Source organism: Leptonotus elevatus, chromosome 15 (genome assembly GCF_054856555.1).
Source record: "Leptonotus elevatus isolate MCC_2025b chromosome 15, RoL_Lele_1.0, whole genome shotgun sequence".
NCBI classification, from domain to species: domain Eukaryota; kingdom Metazoa; phylum Chordata; class Actinopteri; order Syngnathiformes; family Syngnathidae; genus Leptonotus; species Leptonotus elevatus.
The window spans coordinates 19,610,204-19,632,302 of record NC_141253.1 but is presented as its reverse complement, the minus strand read 5'-3'; the positions used below and the strand labels follow the sequence as shown (position 1 = coordinate 19,632,302).

The following is a 22,099-nucleotide window of genomic DNA, read 5'->3' as shown; positions in this document are numbered from 1 at the left end:
CTGTAAATACTTACATACGTTATGACATACTGCATCTTTTTGATTCTGGGATAGCATTATCTTTCTGAAGACAGACTGCTTTTCTGAAGTATTTTTACATACCAATCCAAGACTCCACCACATCAGCCTTCCAGTTGAACTGCAGAAAGGCAGAGTTCTCATCCAACTTTGCCTTCCTCTGAGCAGCTGCCCGATCGAGCTCCGATACTTTGCCTTGCAGAGCTGATATCTTGCAAGTGATACTGTCCACGTGATGGTTGTTCTATTGAAAACAACATCAAAATCAAAACCAGTTTAAAAATGCAGCCTCCTTTACTGCCAATTCAACAAATACTACCTTCTTAATCAAATCTTCTCCATTAGCACAAACATCGCTGACTCTGTCTCTGTGCACGGTGAAGTCTGTCTCAAATGCTTCATGTTTTTTGAGCAAGCCCTAATAATGAAATGTTGACATATAGAAAAACACATTCACCTATACATTTTGATAATGTAAGACTGGTAAAAAACAAAACAAAAAAAACACCTGCACAGCAGCCAGCGTGTCTCCATAATCTTCACCCCCTACTAAATTGAGTTTCTCATTAATCCATGCCTCTTCTTCTTCCACGTTTGCCACAAACTGCTGGTAGTCCAACGATTCCTCCAGCCTCTGTCCCCTGGGATGGAAAACGCAGAAAGTTTGTTTGTGTGCCTGTGTGCAATTCAACATATTTTTACCTTTACCTTGCTCCAGACAGGTCTTTGAGTTCCTTCCAGTGGTCCACAAACTGAGACAGTCTCTGCTGGATCTCCTCTTGACCAATGGTGTTGTCATCAGACAGCTTCTTTCCAGTATCCAGTACAGACTGTGGGCATGCCGATTTAGTCAAAATCATTATCAGGGCTCCGCATTAACTTACTGGCGAGAGCAACATTTTTTAGTTGGTCACACCCCTTTTGGAGAGGTAAAGCATGACCATATTTGTTGATGTAAAGTTGTCTTAATATGCATACTGTTGTTTAGTATGACATAAAAGATTGACACAGTGACTCAAGATATATTTGCAAAATATTTTAACAAGAAATTTGATAAAACAGGTTGATTGTTTTATATAGTTTTAAAGGGAACCAAGACTATAATGACAGTTTGCTCCTTATGATTTATTTGGTTGTTACAAACATAACTATGAGATTCATTTTTCAAAAATTATTTGCAGTTTAATACATTTTGTAGAAACTCTACATACGCCGCTATTGTTTGCGTGACGTAGAATGACTGCTCGTTCTCTGCTTTGCACTTTTACTTCTACGCTACTGCAGTAGCAGCAGCAAAAGGAGCAGTCATTAATGAAAAAGGAGCAGTAGAAGAATGTCTTCTGGTGTCAAGGCAAAGCAAGTTCCAAATGCATCCTATGTTATAAACCAATCAGCAGCTAGTAATGCTTGAACTGTTTCTATTCACATTTTTGTGGTATTGAATAACCAAACAACACTTTTGAAAACCGCTCGATTACGTTTCCACACGGTCGGAGTAGAGCAGAGCACGCTCTCAGTTTCTTTCTGAATGCACACATAGATAAGGAGACGGCACTCTCGTTACAATGGAAGCATGCAAGGGAGGAGACTCGCTAAACTAGTGAAAAAGACGGTGATGTTCAACCACGTTTTAAACAGTGAGACTACAGAGGTAGCATTAAAACATGCACTCGCACTATTTCGGTCACAATCTTGAGCCCTGGTTCTAAATACCATAACATTTCAAAATGAAGTCATACATTAACTCATTAAATGCCAGAAGGATTTAAGTCGTTCATTAGAAACAAAACATTTAGCGCCAAAAATGAGTTTTTCTTGATTGTTGTGTTTTCTTTCATTGGGACAACGAGGCTGTCATATGAACATCCACTATGTTCACATTTCAAATTGCTTTTGGAAATCAAGGATGTTGTGTCCTTCGGACCAACGACAGAAAGGATCATCTGGAATGTTTTCAACACAAAGTTCACAAGCCAGTACCTGTGATAGTATGGGGGCTGCTGGTCATTCACGGAAGGGAAGCTCATTTTTTTTCTGGGCAAATCATTAAATGTGTTTATTTACTCAAATTTTTGTCTTCGTAAGGAAGACTAACAAATGGCTTCACCCAAATTTGGTCGGCAAAATTCATATTACCTGCTATGATGTGCAGTTTACGAGCAGGTGGAGCGTCATATGAAGGTACTCTACTGTGTGACCAAGGGGGGTAGCTCATTGGAGAAAGAAACCGCAGAATGACACAAAAGAGTCATTTTTAACTAAGTCACTGGGGATCGGTAAAGTCTCCGGTCATTTCAGAACAATGGAATTAAAAAACTTAGGAAATGCCACGGTGGAGTTTTATACTTCAAGATCGCTGATTCGCTTATTTCACTGGGGTTGTATTTTAGGGGAAGCTGAGCTTCCCTTGCAGTCTTAGAGGAATCACCACAGCTTCACTTTGTGATTTTGGAGCAGCATATGCTGCCATCCCAAACAATGTACTTTTCAGGGATGTCCCTACTATTTGAGCAAGACCATTCCTAGCCACATTCTGCAGGTCTTACAAAAACATAGTAAATGAGTGCAATTACTAGACTGACCTGCCAGCAGTCCATACACATCGAGCATTGAAAATGTGTGGAGAATTATGATGCGAAAATACGACAACTGAGACCCCAGCCTGTTGACCAACTGAAGCTGAAAGAATGAGGAGGAATTCCACCTACAAAGCTTCAACAATTAATGTCCTCAGTTAAAAAAACGTAACACGTATTGAGAGATGTGAAATGTGATGGCACACAGTGGTAAACATGCCGATGTCCCACCTATTTTGGAATGTGTTGCGGGCATCACATTCAAAAAGTGACTATTACCCCAAAAATAAAGTTGATCAGTTTGAAATTTAAATATTTTGTGTTTGTCGTGTATTGTATTGAATATAAGTTGGATTTGGGAAGGATTGTCAAATCACTGTTTTTATTTTCATTTTACACAATGTCCCAACTTCATTGGAAATTAAGGTTTGTAAATAAAATGGGAAGAAACAACCTACCTTAATGGCTGGCTCATGGGCCCCTAATTCAGCTTCAAGCCTCTTGTGTTTCTTCCTCAAGTTCTGGACTCCAGTCAAGTCACGTCCATAGTCCTCTGAACTTACAAGCAACTTCTTCTCTCTGTGTAAGGTTTTGATATTAATGCAATGATCTAATGCAAAGTTATTTTCAAATACATGAAGAACATAAAACAAGAATTTGACCTGATTGAAAATGTTATGTTAAACTTACTTAATAATATATAGTTAGGTACAATGTGACTGAGTTATTCAGAACAGCAATTATCAGAGGTCTGGTAACTTTCTTGAACAGGATTGATTTTGACACAAAATGTGAAAATGGGCCACATACAGAAAAATAGAAAAATGCAAGGGCCACTTTGTTGTTCTTGTTTAACTTGACTTATTTATTAAACATGGTAAAATCAATAAAGCAATGTAGTTTTTTTTTTTTTAACGGTCATAAGGCAAATAGTTCAGAATAAAAAAAAATATGTTTTGGCATATAATAGATCCGCTTCTCCACTGAGCAGCAGCTGAATCCCAAATTCATCATTCTGAACCACAACAAGAACAATCTGTAGTAAACTGACTACACTTATAGAACCATTAATGTGATGTTTTCACAAATTGGACTTTGACACTAAGCAGCAAGTGGATGAAACCATTTTTGTTTCTGAAATTGAATTATCTTGATGTCTCCACAGTGTTACAAACAGAGATTCAGTTACTATTTTAGCTGTAAATGTGTGTGTGTCTTTGCATTGCTAGAAAAGTTTAATCCACCCTGTTTTTTTAAAATGGCATTGTGGCCATGTCAACAATTATTTTTAGTATATGCCGGGGGGCTGACATAATATGTATGGTGGGCTACAAATAGCCCCCGGGCCGTAGTTTTGACACCACTGGAGTATAGTCTTTAGTCTGCCTAAAGTACTAATATGAACACAAAATGTAAAAACGTTTAATAATGAACTGACTTGTGTTTTGTAACAGTAGGGTACAAAAAACCTAAACAGAACAAAAAAGTGGGCACTCTTACTTGATCCAAGACTCCTCGTCGTCCAGGTCCCTGAAGAACTGATGCAGGCGGTGAGACTCATTGAGCTTTGCATGGCGGCTGGCTGCCATGCTCTTAATTTTGATGAAACGACCATTGACTGCACCACGCTTGTCCTTCACTTGAGAGGTATCAAAGGCATTGCTGACCATCAGACTGTCAGCCTGGCCATTTAGATCCTTCAGACGATCCTAAAGAGAAGAGAGCGACATTATATGATCTAGATGTGAACAAGACCTATGGGTACGTGTGACCTGGGGAACATGCTTTTCTTTTTCTTTTTTTTTTTAACATACTAGTTAGTTTTTTGTTTTGTTTTGTTTTTTAAAGTTTATTTGCACATCCACTTCAGCAGGTGGCAGTGGCACTCATTTATTTTTTATTTCAAGCAAATAGATGCGCTTCAAATCTTTTCTGTGACTACAAAAACAAGTAATTTAGTTATTCTTCTTAAGTTGATCTTTCTTTCGTTTTCTTTAATATTAATAAGGATACAATGTTAAGAGAGTATAACAATTTTATAGACAAACTAGATTTCTGCAGAAATTGCGCGGGATTATGCTGAAAAGCTGAATGCAATTAGCTGAATGCAGATTTGAATGCATGTGCTTGCGAAGAAATTGAAAGATAAATTGTGTGAAAATTACACATTTTTAACCGTCTGATCTGACAGTCAGTTGGTATCCAACCATCGAATGTACTAAAATGTGGTCCAATCCTGGGTTTTGAACCCAGGTTCTCCGTGGTGGGAGGCAATTGCTCTAAGCACTGAGCTAACTTGACTTGTTCAAATTCATGGCTAATGGTGTATTTATTTTGAAAAGTGTCATCTGATGCTGAAAGCTTGCATGCATTTAATCATTTCAGTTCAATTATAATGCATTTCTTGATATGGTAATCAGTGGGTATACATGTATGTATATCACTTAGCATTATGGTCATGGATATATTTGCAATGTACACTCTAAGGTGTATTTCGAACCTGCGACCTCCTGGTTACTGGACAATGCACTTTACCAACTGTGCCACTGAGCTGTATCAGACAGGTGGTAATGATAAGTTGCATGTATGAAAGTGGGAGTGGAAAGTGGGACTTAGAAAAATGTCACTGTCTGTTCCATTGAAAATGAATGGGGAAAAGTTTATATTTAACATTAAATTGTGCAAATACTATAAGTAATGTGAAATCAGATGATATATATGCCGGGAGGTGTGAATTTCTGATGAAAGTTGAAATTTGAATGGCGTAAATTGGAAGTATTATGTACGGCAAAAAAGTCATGGAGAATAAAAATCCCAATAACATATGGGGAATGCTTCAGCATTCCCACAATTAAACTATTTATATACTAGACTAAGTGCAATTTCTGCAGAAATTGCACGGGAATGCTGAAAGCAGAATGCTAATAGGTGAATGCTAAGCTGAATGCTTATGAAGGAAATTGAAAGATAAATTATGTGAAAATTAAAAAGTATTACTTGTAGTTGAATGATAAGTGAATAAAAAGAAAACAGACTGCAATCTGGTGAAGGTGGGATTCAAACTCTTGGCTCCTGTATAGCCTACCCATTACGCCACAGAAAACATGCTGTCATCATTGAAGTGTTGTGAAATGTAATGGAAGGATATCTTGCTGAATGTGAGAGTGAATGTCATTGAAAATGAATGGAGATTTAGTGGGTTTATGTAAAAAACACTTCATGTCAAGACATTTAATAAAATGGATGCTAAATTATTGCACAATCACTATTACAGAAATTGGAGTTGAAAAAATAATATGCTCCATCCTGGATTTGAACTGACACACCGGCATGTCTGAGAAATGGCAGGCAAATTTTTTCCATGTGCACCAACTAACCGGTTGAATGACATGGCTAATGGTGTATTTATATTTAAAATTGTTTTATAACAAAGCTGATTATGGATTAATGTAGAAAAACACTTCATGTCAAAAGACATTTAATAAAATACAATAAAATGCTGTGTATTTAAGCTCATTAAGATTTATTTATTTATTTATTTTAAATTAAAGATTATTATTATTGTTGTTGATACTACTACTACTACTAATAATAATAATAATAATAATAATAATAGTAATCACTATTATTATTATTATGGGAACTTGCTTTAAAAAGGGATGATTCATTATTAATTATTAATAAGTATGTAGTGTAATAATTACGCGCATAAACTAAACTGCTCAATAATCAGTTGATTTTTGGTAAACCGCTATTTTGAGTTGTTTAAAAGAACATAGTCTTGAATGGGAGAGGCGGTGCAAGGTGACTGTGGCAAGATGGCCGCCCCGTGCGGACGTCCGATTCCATTGGCCATCTCTTCTTATGTTATCAATGTATACAGTAGTCTGCTTGCTAGATGGGAGTGGTAAGATGGCCGCCCTGTGGAATCAACGGCTTGCTCAGACGTGTATGGGTTGGCTATCAGCTATCCAGTAATATAGTAATATATACAGATCAGTGTGCCCGACACACATAAAGATTATCTTCTCTTCTCGCGTGTTATGCTGTTGTCAATAAATTGCCATCTATTGAGCTTTTTCTATGTATGATAAGATTTCCTACTGCGTGCGTGGTCATTGAACGCACTTAGAGTCCATTGCAGAATGCGAGCGAGTTCTTGCTTTTTTTTTTAATCTGCACTAAATATTATTTTTGTTGTTACAAAACCTTGTTTTCTAAAACAAAAACACATGTCTTCTTCAAGCGTTTATTGAATTAACATGCATACCCGCGGCAGGGGATACACATTTTTTCGGGGGTAACTATTTTGGCACAACAGGTGCTCATTCCGTCATGTCAGAGACTGGCTCCATTCCGTTTACATTACAGTCTGCGTAGTCAACTCGCAGAAGGGGACATAATACGGAGGCAATAAGGTTTGTTAATGTCTGATTCTGCAAGGAAATAATTGCTTTGTATAATAAATTCTGCTGCCTGGGGAAGCCACGTTTATACAAATATGACATAAGCCGCTCAGAGCATATAGTCTGTTAAGAAATTGTAGTTATTAAAAAAAAAAGTGGCAAGAGCTGGCATCAAACCTATGACCACACGCTTCATGAAATCAGCGCGTTAACCGCTCAACCACACAGAAAGTATACAGAGTTGTGCACAGAACTGGTACTTGTGTGGTGGGCGTGATGCCTGTAACCACATTTTATTTACAGAATGGATGAATAGTTAGGGTTAGTATATTAATTTGTTTAATTTACCGGCGCTAACTTAGTCATTTCAGAACGCTTCTTTGTTTGGCTACATTTCGTCACATCACAGTCAATTCAAACCCGAATCCAGTCTGAAAACTATTGCCGAAAGACTTGCAGGAGTTCCCATTGTGAACTGAAAGCTGAAAATATGGATTAATATAGAAATAATTTAAACGTCAAATTACATTTAATCAAATGGATGTAATGCTTTCAGCATTCCCACAGTAAACAACTATAGTTGTGGCAGAGAGTTGGGGGCGGGAAATGTCTTTCTTTCTTCTTTCAAGTTTTACAGTTGATATGTCACATTCTATCTTGATCTAAGATTTTATACCACAAAAAAACTGCCGTTTGAACAGTTGTGTAGACTTTTTAGAATCCATTGTACTGTATTTATTACATGCCTGCCTGACAATCTACCCAAGAACCTACCTCATGGGCAGAAATATCAGCCTCCAGCAACTGGTGTTTTTTCAGCAGGTTGTTGACTGAGGCCAGATCTTTCCCATAGTCCTCTGAAGCAAGAAGTGCTTCCACCTGAAAAGCACAATGTGTCAGCCATTTTCAAGTCTGTGAATGTGCTAATCTGTGGTATGGAAATAATCACCTCAGAGAGCCAGAAGTCAAAGTCTTTGATGCCTGTGTTAAAGTTCTGTTGCTTATTGGCTTCTTTGAGTTTTTGGCTTTTTTCAGCAGATTTGTTGACAAGGAACTGCCATTGCTCATCCAGAGCCCCAAGGCGTACCTATAGGGGAAAGAGTGTTGTCTTAACATATCGTCACCCTTTTAAAATAATGTAAAATCGTCGGCCGATATGGTAAAAGCAGAGCCTATAAATACGAAGGACCCAGACCATTAAGAGCTTTATAAATCAATAAAATAACCTTAAAATCGATCCTACAAGACACAGGGAGCCAATGCAGTAACTTTAAAATAGGTGTAATATGCTCTATTTTTGGTCTTTATCAGCACACGGGCTGCTGAATTCTGTAGGAGTTTAAGAGTAGAAGCTGTTGTCTTTGAAAGACCAGAAAAGAAAGCATTATATTAATCAATACAACTAGAAATAAAGGCATTGCATTAGCTTCTCTGTGTTTTCGAGAGAGAGAGAGCGAGAGAGCGAGAGAGCGAGAGTGCGAGAGAGCGAGAGAGGAATGGGCGGACTCTGGCTATATTCTTTAAATCATAAAATCCAGTTGTTTTTTTAAATTTTCAATATGTAGGAAAACAAAACAAAATTCTGAGTAAAAAATAACACCCAGCATTACTGCTTTTAATTTAGCTACCGTACAAGCTTCTCTCTCTCTGTGTTTCAGGACCGATAACTAAAACATCAATTTTGTCCTGGTTGAGCTGTAAAAAAAGAAATGATCTGCCATCCAGGACTTGATGTCTGAAATACAGTTAAAAAGGACAGCAAGTGCCCCTGGGTCATCACGAGACACGGCAATGTAAAACTGAGTATTATCAGTAATAGTATAACTGAAAACTAATTCAGATTCCACTGATTACGCTTCCTAATGGTAGCATGTACAAATGAAAAAGTGATGGGCCAAAAATTGAACCATGGGGAACACCACAGTCCATGTGGTGTCTCTCTGACGAGGACCCTTTCACCCAGGGCAACATAAAATTCTCTGCCGGTCAAGCAAGATTTAAACCAGTTAAAAATAGTACCTGAGAGGGTGATCATGTTGCGGAGTCCATTTAATAAAATCTTGTGGTCAAAAACGGCTCTTAGATCCAGCAAGACTAGAACGGAGAGCATGCCCATGTCCATATTCATATTCATTCTAATTCCATTTAAAACCTTGATCAGGCCCATTTAAATCATGAGTTTTTATAAAACCATATAATACTGGAGCCCTTCGCAATATCGCTAAAATTCGTCCTAGTTTTGGAAGTGGATTAATCCAAAAGTAATAAATATTCATCAAATTGCATTACTTTATATTATTACGGTACATGGATTACATTATTAGCTAAATTTATTAACAGGCAACTAGAAATTGTATCAGAAATCAGAATACATTTTAAAAGTAACCCTTCAAACCCTGCTTATATAGCATAATGTGACCATGCATAGATTGATCCTTTATTAAACATTGATACTGTCTTTTAATTCTGCTTGTTTTACCCCAAAATGCCTCAAATTGATGTATTTAAATGTGAAATATTCCAAGGGAGCATGCCTGCGGATTGCCTTAGAGGGGTGGTAGATTTCTCACCTTCTTCATCCCTGACCCATTTTCATGCTTGGAATGCACAATTTATTATTATTATTTTGTTTAATCTGAGGGCAGACCCCCTTTATTGACACTCACTGTTTACTTTAATACTTCCATTATGCTGTTTTCTGACTTTGAAAATCTTCCTGTTTGGACAAGATATATATTATGTACAATATTATAAAAATTAAATCAGTGTGCATTGCAAAATTTTCTTTGAACGCAGCCATTTTAAGCACAAAAAGTTTTCAGTCAAATTTATTATTTTAATTTTATTTTTTACTTTAACTCGGGTCTGACAACATGCACTTGATGTGTTTAAAGTTCCATCAACAACCATCCCATCCCACCCAAACCCGCTGACGGCTAAATGTCCGCGAATAAAAATCCATCAACCCGCTACCCCCATACCGACCGCCCCCAAAATCTGGTCGATGGATAAACAGTAAACACACCACCACTGGGCACTTAGATGAAGAAGAAAAAAAATCTCCCGATTTTTTTTGCCTTCCCCCACTGCTCAAAATCCTAGAGAAAACATTGTGCTCATTAGCCAGTTAAACATTCCCATACACGCAAGCATTTCCAGGTGTCAGGTCTCCACACGACGCTGTGCACTCCCCACATACAAACTCAATTACAAAAAAGTTGGGACACTAAACAAATTGTGAATAAAAACTGAATGCAATTATGTGGAAGTGCCAAGTTTTAATATTTTATTCAGAATAGAACATAGAGAACAGGTCAAAAGTTTAAACTGAGAAAATGTATCATTTTAAAGGAAAACTATGTTGATTTTAAATTCCATGGTGTCAACAAATCTCAAAAAAGTTGGGACAAGGCCATTTTCACCACTGTGAGGCCTACAACAGTCTGCGAACGTCTGGGGATCGAGGAGACAAGTTTCTCAAGTTTAGAAAATGGTCTAACATGTGTCTCTCTAACTGTTCAACTGTCTTGGGCTTTCTTTGTTGCACCTTCCCCTTTATGATGCGCCAAATGTGCTCTATAAGTGAAAGAAGTGGACAGACTGGCCATTTCAATACCCGGATCCTTTTCCTACGCAGCCATGATGTTGTAATTGGTGCTGTATGTGGTCTGGCATTATCGTGTTGAAAAATGCCAGATCTCCTCTGAAAGTGATGATGCCTAGATGGGAGCATATGTTGTTCTCGAATCTGAATATACCTTTCTGCATTGACAATGCCTTTCCAGATGTGGAAGCTGCCCATGCCACACGCACTCATGCAACCCTATACGATCACAGATGCGGCTTATAAACTGAGTGCTGATAACTTGGGTTGTTCTTGTCCTCTTTAGTCAGTATGATATAGCGCCCCAGTTTTCCCCAAAGAACTTTGAATCGTGATTTGTCTGACCACAAAACAGGTTTCCACTTTGCCACACTCCATTTTTAATAACCCCTGGCCCAGAAAAACGCCTGCGCTTTTTGGTCTGCTTTAGAAATGGCTTCTTCTTTGTACTGTAGACTTTCACCTGGCAATGGCGGCTGGCACGGTGGATTGTGTTCACCTACAATGTTTTCTGGTAGTATTGCTGAGCCCTTTCTGTAGTTTCCCTTACAGTAAGCATTCCTGTTCGCGGTGCGGTGCCGTTTAGGGGCCCGAAGATCATGGGCATCCAATATGATTTTTTCGGCCTTGACCCTTACACACAGAGATTGTTCCAGATTCTCTGAATCCTTGGATGATGTTATGCACTGTAGATGATGATTACTTCAACCTTTTTGCAATTTTTTGCTGGTAAAACACCTTTCTGATATTTCTCCACTATCTTTCTGCGCAATATTGGAATAATTGGTGATTCTCTACCCATCTTCGCTTCTGAGAGACACTGCCACTCCGAGAAGCTCTTTTTATACTGCAATCAAGTTGCAATGGGCCTCATTAGTGGTAACTGGGTAACAGTGCAGCTGTTTTTTTTTGTGTGATCAACATATTTTTCCCTTAAAATGATCAGTTTAAACTTTTGACCTGTCATCCTATGTTCTATTCTGAACAAAATATTGAAATTTGGCACTTCCACAGTTTTTATTCACAATTTGTATAGTGTCCCAACTTTTTGGGAATTGGGTTTGTACATACATACATACAGTACACGCATTGCCATTAAACATTGCTGTGACACTACTACACTACACTACACATGACAATGCTGTGATTTGTTCTCACTTAAGCCAGATCGTGCATTCTTTGTTATGTTATAAACGACGGCTCCCGGCACATGACCTACTATTCCCCGTGAGCTGAAGAGGAATAGACAGTTGTGCTGGGAGAGAGTCTCGAGCAAAGAGACCATATTAACCCGTCTTCCCGTTTGTTTTCATGGGGAACATTAGCGCTATCCTTGTTAGCTCTTAAAATGGAAAAGCAAGTGGCCCTGACATAGTAGGGACTTCCGGGACGCAAGCATGCTGCTGTTTACAGAGATGTGGCTGGCAGAACTGACACCAGACTGGGTTGTTTGTGAACCTCTCTTACCTATTGTGTGTAGATTCATGTATGTTGTGTTGATGTGCTTGAGCACATACAATAAGTAGACCTAAAGTTATGTGTCCTATTTGTTTTCCATTTCTTTTTTGAACCACTATTGCTGCTGTAACAACGCTAATTACCCTACCATGGGGATAATACACATTATCTAAATTAAAGTTGTGGCAAAACAATAAAAACAAAAACAATAATATTCTATTTAACATTTTACCAGCTAATTATATTATGTAGGTTTGTAGCACAACACTTTTATAAAGATCAATTGATCGTTGTTTATCTATAAATACATGTATTAAAACGATTGTCACTATGACACAATTTATATGAAATCACACAGACAGTAAATAAATACCTTAACAGCATCCTCGCTGCCAGCACAGGCACCTCTGTGGATGAGTGTGTTACCAGTATCTATGACCCCACGGATTCGGTCAGCATTGGCATGGAGCTCCGCCTCAAATGCCTGGTGCTTCTGATGTTTACTCTACAGTCATTGAGAGAAGGAAAAGGCATGGGAATTAAATTCTGACAGTTTACCACCAATCTATACTGAACCAAAGAACAAACAACTCTTGTTTTTCTCCCATTTTCATTAGCTGAGTGAAAGATCTAAGGCTTTCTCAAATCTGTATGAATCTGTGTTAGTGTGCACTTCTCCTAAACCTCTGTAGGTGGCGCTACAGACCCACTTTCTTTACTCATGTATGACAACTTTAAATGCTTCGCCAGGTCCAATATGAGTACAAAGTTTAGTGAACTTCATTCATTTTGGCCCTCAAAAATGTGATTCTATACGATAATAAAAGCAATTCAAGAATAGAAATACAGAATGGATGAATTGAACACGTGTTTGAATTATGCTGTTCAGATCCTTGTCAGAGAACAGCAAGTTATGCAAAAAGAACAGACAGATTGAAAAGTTAGACATGTTTACTAGGACTGAAACAAGACATCGAGTAATTATTTTAAGTCGGAAAAAATGCTTTAGGCATTTTGTTCTCCCTCGAATACCCGCTGTTTTATGTGTAAACTGTCAGGAAGTAGTGGTCAATCCAACGTCAGTATGCACGACAGTACACAGCGCTAACGCGATGAGAAAGCCAACTTCAAAATAAACCTTACCTTACCAAGTAATGTATAAAAAGATCAATACCTTGAAACGTTTTTTTTTTTTTTTTTAATTGTTCCTGGTAGCCGATAACCGGTCACATCATAACGGCTGATTTGACTCATCTTTCAGGGTTTGAGGCACACAACTTAGTTCTGAAATCATGTTCAATTGCCAATTAAGGGCGCTAAGATTCAATCACGTTGACAATTTATTGTACTACGCTTGTTGCCAGCGTTAAGCGGTGGCTAGCAGTGCGAGCTAGCAGCGTTCAAGTGCCCCAGTCATCAGATTTCTTTTCAACGGCAGTTAAATAGGCGAAAATTACACTTTGATGCTGACAACCTGACACAGCTTACTCAAATGTGCTGTTTTAGCTGGTAAAATCGTAACTGTGGTTCTGACGTCACTTTGTCTCATAGACCAAAATCTATGGGGAGATTTGTCTAAAATCTCACTATTGTCTCTAGAGCGGAAAATCGTGGGCTGCTAAAACAGTTCAAATTTTAAGTAAAAAAAAATAAATCATTATATTGTTCTATAAATGAAAACCAGTTGGTCGTTGATTATTAAGTGTCTTTGTGGGGACAATTTGGTGGGCCCCACAAGTTCAGACCTCTTTTTGAGGGTCAAGATTTTAGTTTAGAGTTTAGGTTTGAATTTGATTTTGGTTGTGTTAGGGTTAGGCAATCAGCTGCGATGGTTAGGGTAAGGGGCTACGAAATGTATTATGTCGATGAGATGTCCCCACTAAGATACAAAGACAAACATGTGTGTGTGTGTGTGGGGGGGGGGGTGTGCGTGTGTGTGTTAGTGCGTGTGCACAGATCTCATCTGTAAAGACTTGGACTTTGGAACCAGAAGGTCGAGTTAAAACTAGTCGGGGGTTGGGGTGGGTGCATACGGTGGCCACCGATATGCTCCGATTACTATTTATCCATTACCGCCACAGGAAGTAAGAAGTGGATGTAAGTGAGGCTCCTTTGCCATATTAATAAAACAACACATGCACAACAACAACATGCTTACAAAACAATATTAATCATAAACATGTGGGTGTGCAAGGAGATAGGTGAGAGTGATGACCACAGAAAATAATGGACTTGAACCATAACCGTCCGGTTTTAAGCCCAAAGTCTTTACAGATGCCACCCACTACTTTTAACTAAAGGTATTTTTTTTCTGCATTTCTATAAAAATCTGGCACAAGGGTTTATGTATATTTTTATATACAATCACATCCACAAACGAAGATATTCTATTGGTTAGTAAACTAACCGTACTCAAACTTACCAGAAGCTTGGATAGCTATGAAAAAGCAAAAGACATTAGAAAATAATTTAGTGTTATGTCAGATAGGAAAGTGAGGTTGGACAATCAATACACAAATGACAGATTATGTATGATAAAATACAATTTAGCAGCTTTGAAAGAAAATACAGTGTTGCGCACCCTTCCTGATTCCTTCTTTTTGTTATGTTGAATGCAATGTTTAAAGTAAATTTAAGACAACATGAGAATGATAAAGTATCCACTCATTGATAATGAAAGGTATTCAAAATCTTTACCATGTTAAACCCAATGGTAGGGCCATGCTTTCTGACAAACGCAAACAAATGTTTGTAATAGACCGCTTAGCAGTAACAATATGCCCAATGTAAAATACACAAACTCAGCACTGAACTAAAGCTAGCATTAACATAGCATTTATCCACTGATGCCATCACACCACAACAAAAAGGTAAAGTATTTTTTGTTTAAATACTGTACTGTACTGTAAACGGCAGTATGCTAAAGCGATGAGAAAGTAAACTTCAAAATAAACCTTACCTTACCAAGTAATGTATAAAGAGATCAACGCCTTGAAATGCTTTTATTTTGAAGTTGTTCCCGGCAGCGTGTCACATCATAACGGCTGATTTGACTCGTCTTTCAGGGTGTGGGGCACACAACTTTGTTCTGAAATAATTCATTCTTTTCTAGCCATTTTCAAAACAGAGTTTCTATATAACCAGCTTTTTTCGAGCATTTCAGCACCCTCAGAATATTGCGCTCTCTGACAACATAGGCACCAAACCTACCAAAAGGAAGAGTGGACTTTTTGCGTTTGTTAGTAATCAGCAGTACAATGGTTGGATTCATCAAAATCGCTGGTTTCTGACCAAAAAGCAGAGACAACGAGCTGCAATTCAGCTCATAATCTTATTCTACAACTTCTTAAACTCAAAAAAAAAAAAAATCTTACATTTTAATCGATGCAACACTTCTCTCCCTACCGGCATTTACTCGTCATTAGAGTTCAGTTTAGAAATTTCACAGACCAGCAGGGCGAGACTCTTTATTAACGGCTACCTGTCGAAAGACACACTTAGATATTCGGCGTTGGGAGTTAACAGTTGGATTCAAAGTTGACGACAATAAAACGTCCTCGGAAGTTGAATGAGCTTATCGCCTTTTTTTTCTCACTTGAGTATCTGAAGCTTGCTTCGATACCTCAAATTAATTAATGTTAATGTACCACTGCAGTGTCACAGTGCCATTTCTCATTTCCAGGCTAGACAATGATCACAAAACAAACAAGACAGCATTATGCGAGGTTACGACCGAATTGACTTGTTCACTCCCAGCGATTTTCACTAAAGCAATGCCCTTCAATCCCAGCTGTTTTACTGGGTTTTGACTGATTTTGTAAGGCCCACATAATATTGTGTTCTATTGCTATAAAAACATGGAACCTACCAAAGGAAAGATTAGAGTGTCTTCGTTTATCAGTACAAAAATAGTATATTTGTATCTGTTTCCGTTTTGCAGCAATTAGCATTAGAATATAGCTACGTTTCATCATTATTCACAAGCCTGTTAAAAACACTTGGGAAAAGAGCTTGTGTTGCAACATGACCCTGATTGATCTCTGCTGCCACCTGCTGGCCGTTTTTTGTAATAACTACCATTGCTTTAAGCGACCTCTTCAAGTCAGAGGCTGCATCAAAACCTTCTGTATGCTCTAGCATAAAAAAAAAACATTAAAAAAATTATAAATACGTTTTTGGGACCATGACAATATTTAAAATAAAACGTTTTTATATATTTTGGGGAGCAAAGAGTTACTGATTAACTGATCTGATTAAACTATTCTTTCTTTTGCTGTGTTTAATCTAATTAGGTTTTCGTTGCCAAACAGAATAGAAATAAATAAGGAAGGGGCCAAATTATTTTTCACAACAGTCGCACCTGTTGTGAAAAAGGATTTGAAAAACACAATTTTCCATGATTTTTCACAAACATACAATGCATTCAGAAAGTGGACACAACGCTTCAATTTTTCTGCAATTATGTTTCAGCTTTATTTCAAAATAGAAAAATAATTAAAAAAAAATCTAAAGACATGAAAGAGTTTCTTTTTTTTAATCTTTGGAGGTTTCTTAAAAATTAACTATGAAATTACATTTACATGTGCATTCTCAACCCTTGTTCAGTACTGTGTTTAATGCACCTTTGGCAGCAATTTGGTGGCGGTGGATGGTTACGGAGGGAAAGAAGAGGATGGTTGGGGGGTGGGGCTGGAGGGCAATATTCCCCAATTCTCTTTTCAGCACAAAAATTTCAGCACAGATAAAAAGAAAACTCAGCTCTTGGAAAAGTCCTGGTTGTTCTGTTTTCCAAGCCTTTCTAAAATCATGTCCAATCAACTCAATATGCCAGAGGTGGATTTAAACTGAACAAACATCTTAATGATGATCATTGGAAATTTTGAGCATCAGGACAATGTCTCTGAATATGTATGTGCATGTGATTATTTATTTTTCTTTAGTTTAAAAAAATAATAAAAATTGCAAAAATCTGCTACCACATTAAAAAAAACATGTTCGCATTGGGTGGTGTGTGTGGAATTTGTGGGGAAAATTAAGTAATTTAGGAATAAGGCTGTAACATAAAATGTGTAAATAGTGAAGCGCTCTGAATATTTTCCAATTGCACTGTATTTAATTATCAATTAACTAAAAACAATAAAACAATAAAAATACCTGAATGTTGGTAGGGTCCTTGTAAGACTCATCAGTAGCAGTTTGAAGTTTCTCACTGATCCAAGCTTCTATTTCATCCACATCTCGGCTGAATTGTTGCAGGGTTTGGGATTCACCAAGCTTCGAACGCTTTTCGATCATTTGGGTCTTCAGCCGAAGCCACCTTTCAAAGTATCAGCTGTTTAGAGTTTTGGATCTGGTTTTTCAGTTTTTGTCTGATGTATATGTTTGTTCAGGTCTAACTACAAAATAGTGATTATGCATGACCCCAACGTACCCCACCGGATAGCCTGTAATTATGGACATGCAAAATGGGAAAAGGCTCCTGGTGGGCAGAAAATTACAACCCCAGTGGACAGTGACTTGGACAGGATTATAGCTCTGCATACTTTCTACAGCTCGTGCCACCATTATTAGCTTTTGCATGTACAAAACCAAATAAATAAATAATTGACGGAAAATCATGTTCTATTACATTTAATTAAACATTAATTTGTAATTTGGGAGGAGAAATAAAATTGTGTCCCTGAACAGTAATAGTCATAGTAAAGGATTTCTTGCTCAATATTTTGTCGCTCACCCTTTTCGAAAGGACAACGGCCTATAAACGTTTCTAACACCAATCTGATTATAAGCATCTTAAAAAAAATCATGTAATATTCTAGCCATTCTTTGATTTTTTTTTACATTTAGGAATATTTAATGACTAGTCGAAAGATTTTTTTTCAACCAAGGCACATTTCAGCTTTTTCCAGTTTTTTTTATGCTGGATTTATATCAGCACTCTTGCTGTCCAATTTAAAATAAAGGTTTTACTTCAAACATTTTTGTGTGCATTTAATGCATGGTTATGGCCTTTATTTGGGTGCTATCTTCTGTGGATGTGTTTAACTCCTTTGATTTGTTCAAACTGCACAACAGGAGACGGTAAAACAGTCATGCAACATAAGGGCTTCCCCACTCCATGTAGAAAGTATTTTGCCCTAATAGTGTATAGTCCTTTTGCACGTGACGTCACAGCCTTCATGAGAACGCTCTCTCCAGGACGTTGGATGGAAAAATAACCACTTGCAGCTATTGAAACCGTTGAAACTCAGAAAGCATATGGTCCTGTATCTTAATTGATTATCTTCTAAAATGGCCATATCTTGCTGTGCGGTAGCTTGTACTAATAGACAAGGGTGTAAACCAAACTTGGCTTTTTATCAAATACCTGCTAATGAAGATAGAAGACGGCAATGGATAGCAAGTGAAAGGATTGGCAGCCATCATGTATTCACGGATTTGCAGCCATCATTTTTTACAGGGTTAGTGGACCACTGCTCATACATTTTACTAGCAAACATACACTAACAAAGTTGTTGTTTGGTGCTCATTTTTGTGATGTGGTCCTCCCACCCCCTGACCCACTGACCTTATGGATGAACGTAAAAACTTGCAGCACATCTAGAAAAAGCAGCCCTGTTAATATACTCTTGGTAGGGAGCTATGAGACTTATTTGCATACGACAGTGAACCCCTATTCACAGTTCACAAATTAAAATTCAACATTTTTATCTGTGAAACGTCTATAGATCTTTAGAAGAATGTTTCCAACCTGTCAAGAACTTCATTGCGTCGACTGAAGATCTCAGGTTTGGCATAATGGTCAGCTCCAATTAGCTGATTGGCAAAGGATTGCAGAGCAGCAATTTTCTCTTCCTGTGCATTTAGAAAATTACAAGTTTATAGAAAAAAAAGCAGTAATCCATAAAGATGACAAATTTTGTGCGAAAATTCACCTGCACATTAATGGCTTTATCAAAGTCCTCATGCTTTTTGATTAGTGCCTCAACACTGTCAAGGGAGTCTCCCTTGTCATCACTTGCAAGAAATGCTTCACGAGCTGCCATCCAATTCTCAGCTTGTTCACAGTCCCTGCTGAAGAGCTGTAAGATGAAGGTAGAAAATTGTCAGTCAATGGCAGACGAATTGCTGTTAGTGATGACATAATACACATTAAGGCCTAAAGGGCAAAACATGCCTCTAAAACCTATGGGTGACTTTAGAATCATTCCCAAAAACCTGAAGTTTTCGTGGAAAGCCTCTGAAGCAGATAGAAACATAATTCCACAAACATTTGAGAGCTTACACCTGAGGTTTTCACACAAAACGAAGTCCATTATTAGACACCTTCACTATATTTAAAAAAGAAAAAAAAACTTCACACAAAGAATCCAATATAACAAACATAATAATGTGTGAATAATACAGACTTTTCACGTCATTTTTTGTTTGAGTTAGTTTATTGTTTTATTTCATTTCCTTGTGTGAAGTTTGATGATTTAAAAAAAAAGTGTGAGATCCATACTGATCCATAGCCTAATAAAAGTTTTCATCTCTTGCGCAGTCACGTGAGACCACTGAAATGTTTTGCCCTAGCCAGAGTGTGTTGGCTCGGGTCACCGTACATATTGGCTTCAATACAGAGGCGCGCCCAGAGTTCATCAGTAAAAATGCTAAACGCTGAAAACTGTGTAACATCTGCACGTATATTTACCTTCAACATGGGGCACAGTTGTGAAGACCAGCACGGGACCAAGCCCTGGCACTATCACCATTGCGCAATACAAAAAAAACGTAATATTCTGAACTGGGCTAGCTTTCACAATGTTGCAAATCTGAGGCTTGTTTACAAGGTTCTCAATGGTCTTGCTCCTGTTCCTCTGGTCAAATTCTTCAACCAAAGAGACAGCAGTGAGCGCCTCACTCGTGCTTCTCTCAGAGGTGATTGTGCAATCCCTCTGCAAAAAGGTAAACTATTTACAAGGCCTTTGTCAAAGAATTTGACTTCATATTATATAATTATTTATATCTACCAATACCAAATCTCAAATCCTCATTTGTAGTGTTCTTGTGTGGTTTTAGTGTATGTACTTACTGTGTAATCCTTTTGAACGAGAATTTTATTGCAAGGGTCAGTAACGTCAACATTGCGGAGCTTTTAGCCATGTTAAAATGCTAATTCCTCAGCAAAAACATCGCCAAAGTGGTGTTCTTCTCCATTCACACCTTTATGAGAAATTCTAGGTTATTCTGCTCTCCAAGCACTAGCCTCACCCAACACGGGAAAATGAGCGGGTACTCAATTGAGGACCCACCACCGCACCACCATTGCGGACTAAACACGCCCACTTTCTCTGAGACCTTCATGCTCGCAGGATAGTGATAAAAGTAGCCTTTAATCAGTAAACATTATGTCCAAGTGAATTCAAAGCAATCAATTATCCTTCACATTTGTAATGCCAAAGTGCAATGAAAATTGGCTGTCTTAAATTCCCAGAAAGGTTCCGTGCTGCGGCTGATGCTTGTGTAAACTACAAGTAAAAAACTTTGCGCCATTGACCCTATATGACCGAATGGTGTAGTGGTTAGCGTGCTCACCCTGTAAGCAGATGGTCCCGGGTTCACGCCGCACGCATGGTTTATATTTGTTATCCCCCTTCTCCTACACTACGATATCTTGTGGCAGAGGATCCGTATTGACATCCATCCCAATTTCCACATTTAAAGAAGACGCGGTTGTACTGCAAGTGCTGGCCGGTCTCACCGCGGCCACTCAGAGGGGTCACGAACGCGGCACTCTAGAGTTTTGTGGACGGTGCTAGGATGAGAGGGGAAGGGTAGCCACACGTGGAGAGGCGGGATTTTACTGAACCGGGTGTCTTACTTCCGGGTTACAAAAATAGCCAGCAAAATAACTCATATTTCAAAATAAAATACATCGCCATTGTGTCAAAGGTAAGATTTAATCATTATATGCCTATAGTTAACTGTGTCGGGGTTAATATACCTTGATACATATACTTTATTGTTAATTACTTGCCTTACTGTATAATGTGTGAAGGACTTATATAGTGACATACTAGTCACTATATATTCCTCATAATTTCGTAGCTGTGGTGTTTTGTTTTGTGAAATTGCACTGTCCCCTTTCAAATAAACCAATCTCAATCACAACCTCGGGGAATCGTGTGGTAATTATTCATCCTCCATTCCGTTTCAAAGCCATTCAAATCTTTGACCTCCTCATTGTCTGCTAACATATGTCTTGACAATATATCACTGTCGATTGATTCCACTAGTTCGACGTCCTGAAGCACGTCTATCAATACTGTCGTTTATTTCATAACTCCCGCTAATCTACGTCGCCATGAATGTTCGAAATGCTACAAGGCCCATGACACCTTCACGTGTATATTCTGATGCCTTTCATTGGCTAAGAGACCGAGAACTGTTAAAAATAATAATAATTACACGCTTTCCTAGCTTTAAAAGGTAGAAAAGCGGTAAAGCGCTCCCGACCTGGATGGTTTAATTAAGTAATCATTTCTCAACATTTACCTGGAACTCCAGGCACTGGTCTAACATCATGCGGCGCTGTACCCAAGCCTTTTCCAGATCAGCTCGCTCCAAGTCTAAAGCCTCCAGTCTTTGCTTGATCTCGGGACTTGCATAATGGCCTTGCACCAACAGCTGCTGTCCAAATTGCTCAAAGGCCTGGAATGTACCAAGACGAGCATCTATCTCCGTGCGATGTTCCTGAAGAAATGAAAATTAGGAAAATGTTATGTTGATAGCATGATTGGCAACAGGAAAAACATCTTTACAAGAACCCAATCAGATTTATTAACCTGATGCCTTTCTAGAAGAGCTTCAGCTCCAGTCACATCTTTGGCTAGCTCCTCTGAGGACACCAGTCCTCGGATACCATTAATCCAGGACATGAGGTCTCTGTAAAAATAGAGCAAGACAATTTATGACAAGATCAAGGTCAATATTACTTACATTTCCAAACTACTGGACCCTTGTAGGGTACCAAAAACACATATATAGGATTTTTG

The 22,099-nt window shown here is 38.2% G+C and overlaps 1 protein-coding gene across 5 annotated transcripts in view; it reads right to left on the bottom strand.

Moving 5' to 3' along the window:
• The window catches only part of sptan1 (spectrin alpha, non-erythrocytic 1), a 125,124-nt gene that overhangs the window by 14,462 nt on the left and 88,563 nt on the right, over nt 1–22,099 (bottom strand). For 3 of the 5 annotated variants that reach the window (XM_086096406.1, XM_086096408.1, XM_086096409.1), the window contains 15 exons: nt 21,890–21,989; nt 21,600–21,797; nt 18,998–19,144; nt 18,814–18,917; nt 17,217–17,379; nt 14,485–14,499; nt 12,436–12,567; nt 7,950–8,087; nt 7,775–7,879; nt 4,095–4,303; nt 3,053–3,173; nt 727–848; nt 527–659; nt 338–436; nt 103–262 (listed from right to left, as the gene is read on the bottom strand). In XM_086096406.1, the coding sequence (XP_085952532.1) occupies nt 103–262; nt 338–436; nt 527–659; nt 727–848; nt 3,053–3,173; nt 4,095–4,303; nt 7,775–7,879; nt 7,950–8,087; nt 12,436–12,567; nt 14,485–14,499; nt 17,217–17,379; nt 18,814–18,917; nt 18,998–19,144; nt 21,600–21,797; nt 21,890–21,989 (1,946 nt within the window). The remainder of the gene's footprint in view (nt 1–102; nt 263–337; nt 437–526; nt 660–726; nt 849–3,052; nt 3,174–4,094; nt 4,304–7,774; nt 7,880–7,949; nt 8,088–12,435; nt 12,568–14,484; nt 14,500–17,216; nt 17,380–18,813; nt 18,918–18,997; nt 19,145–21,599; nt 21,798–21,889; nt 21,990–22,099) is intronic. The other 2 variants (XM_086096407.1, XM_086096410.1) reach the window with 1 other exon arrangement.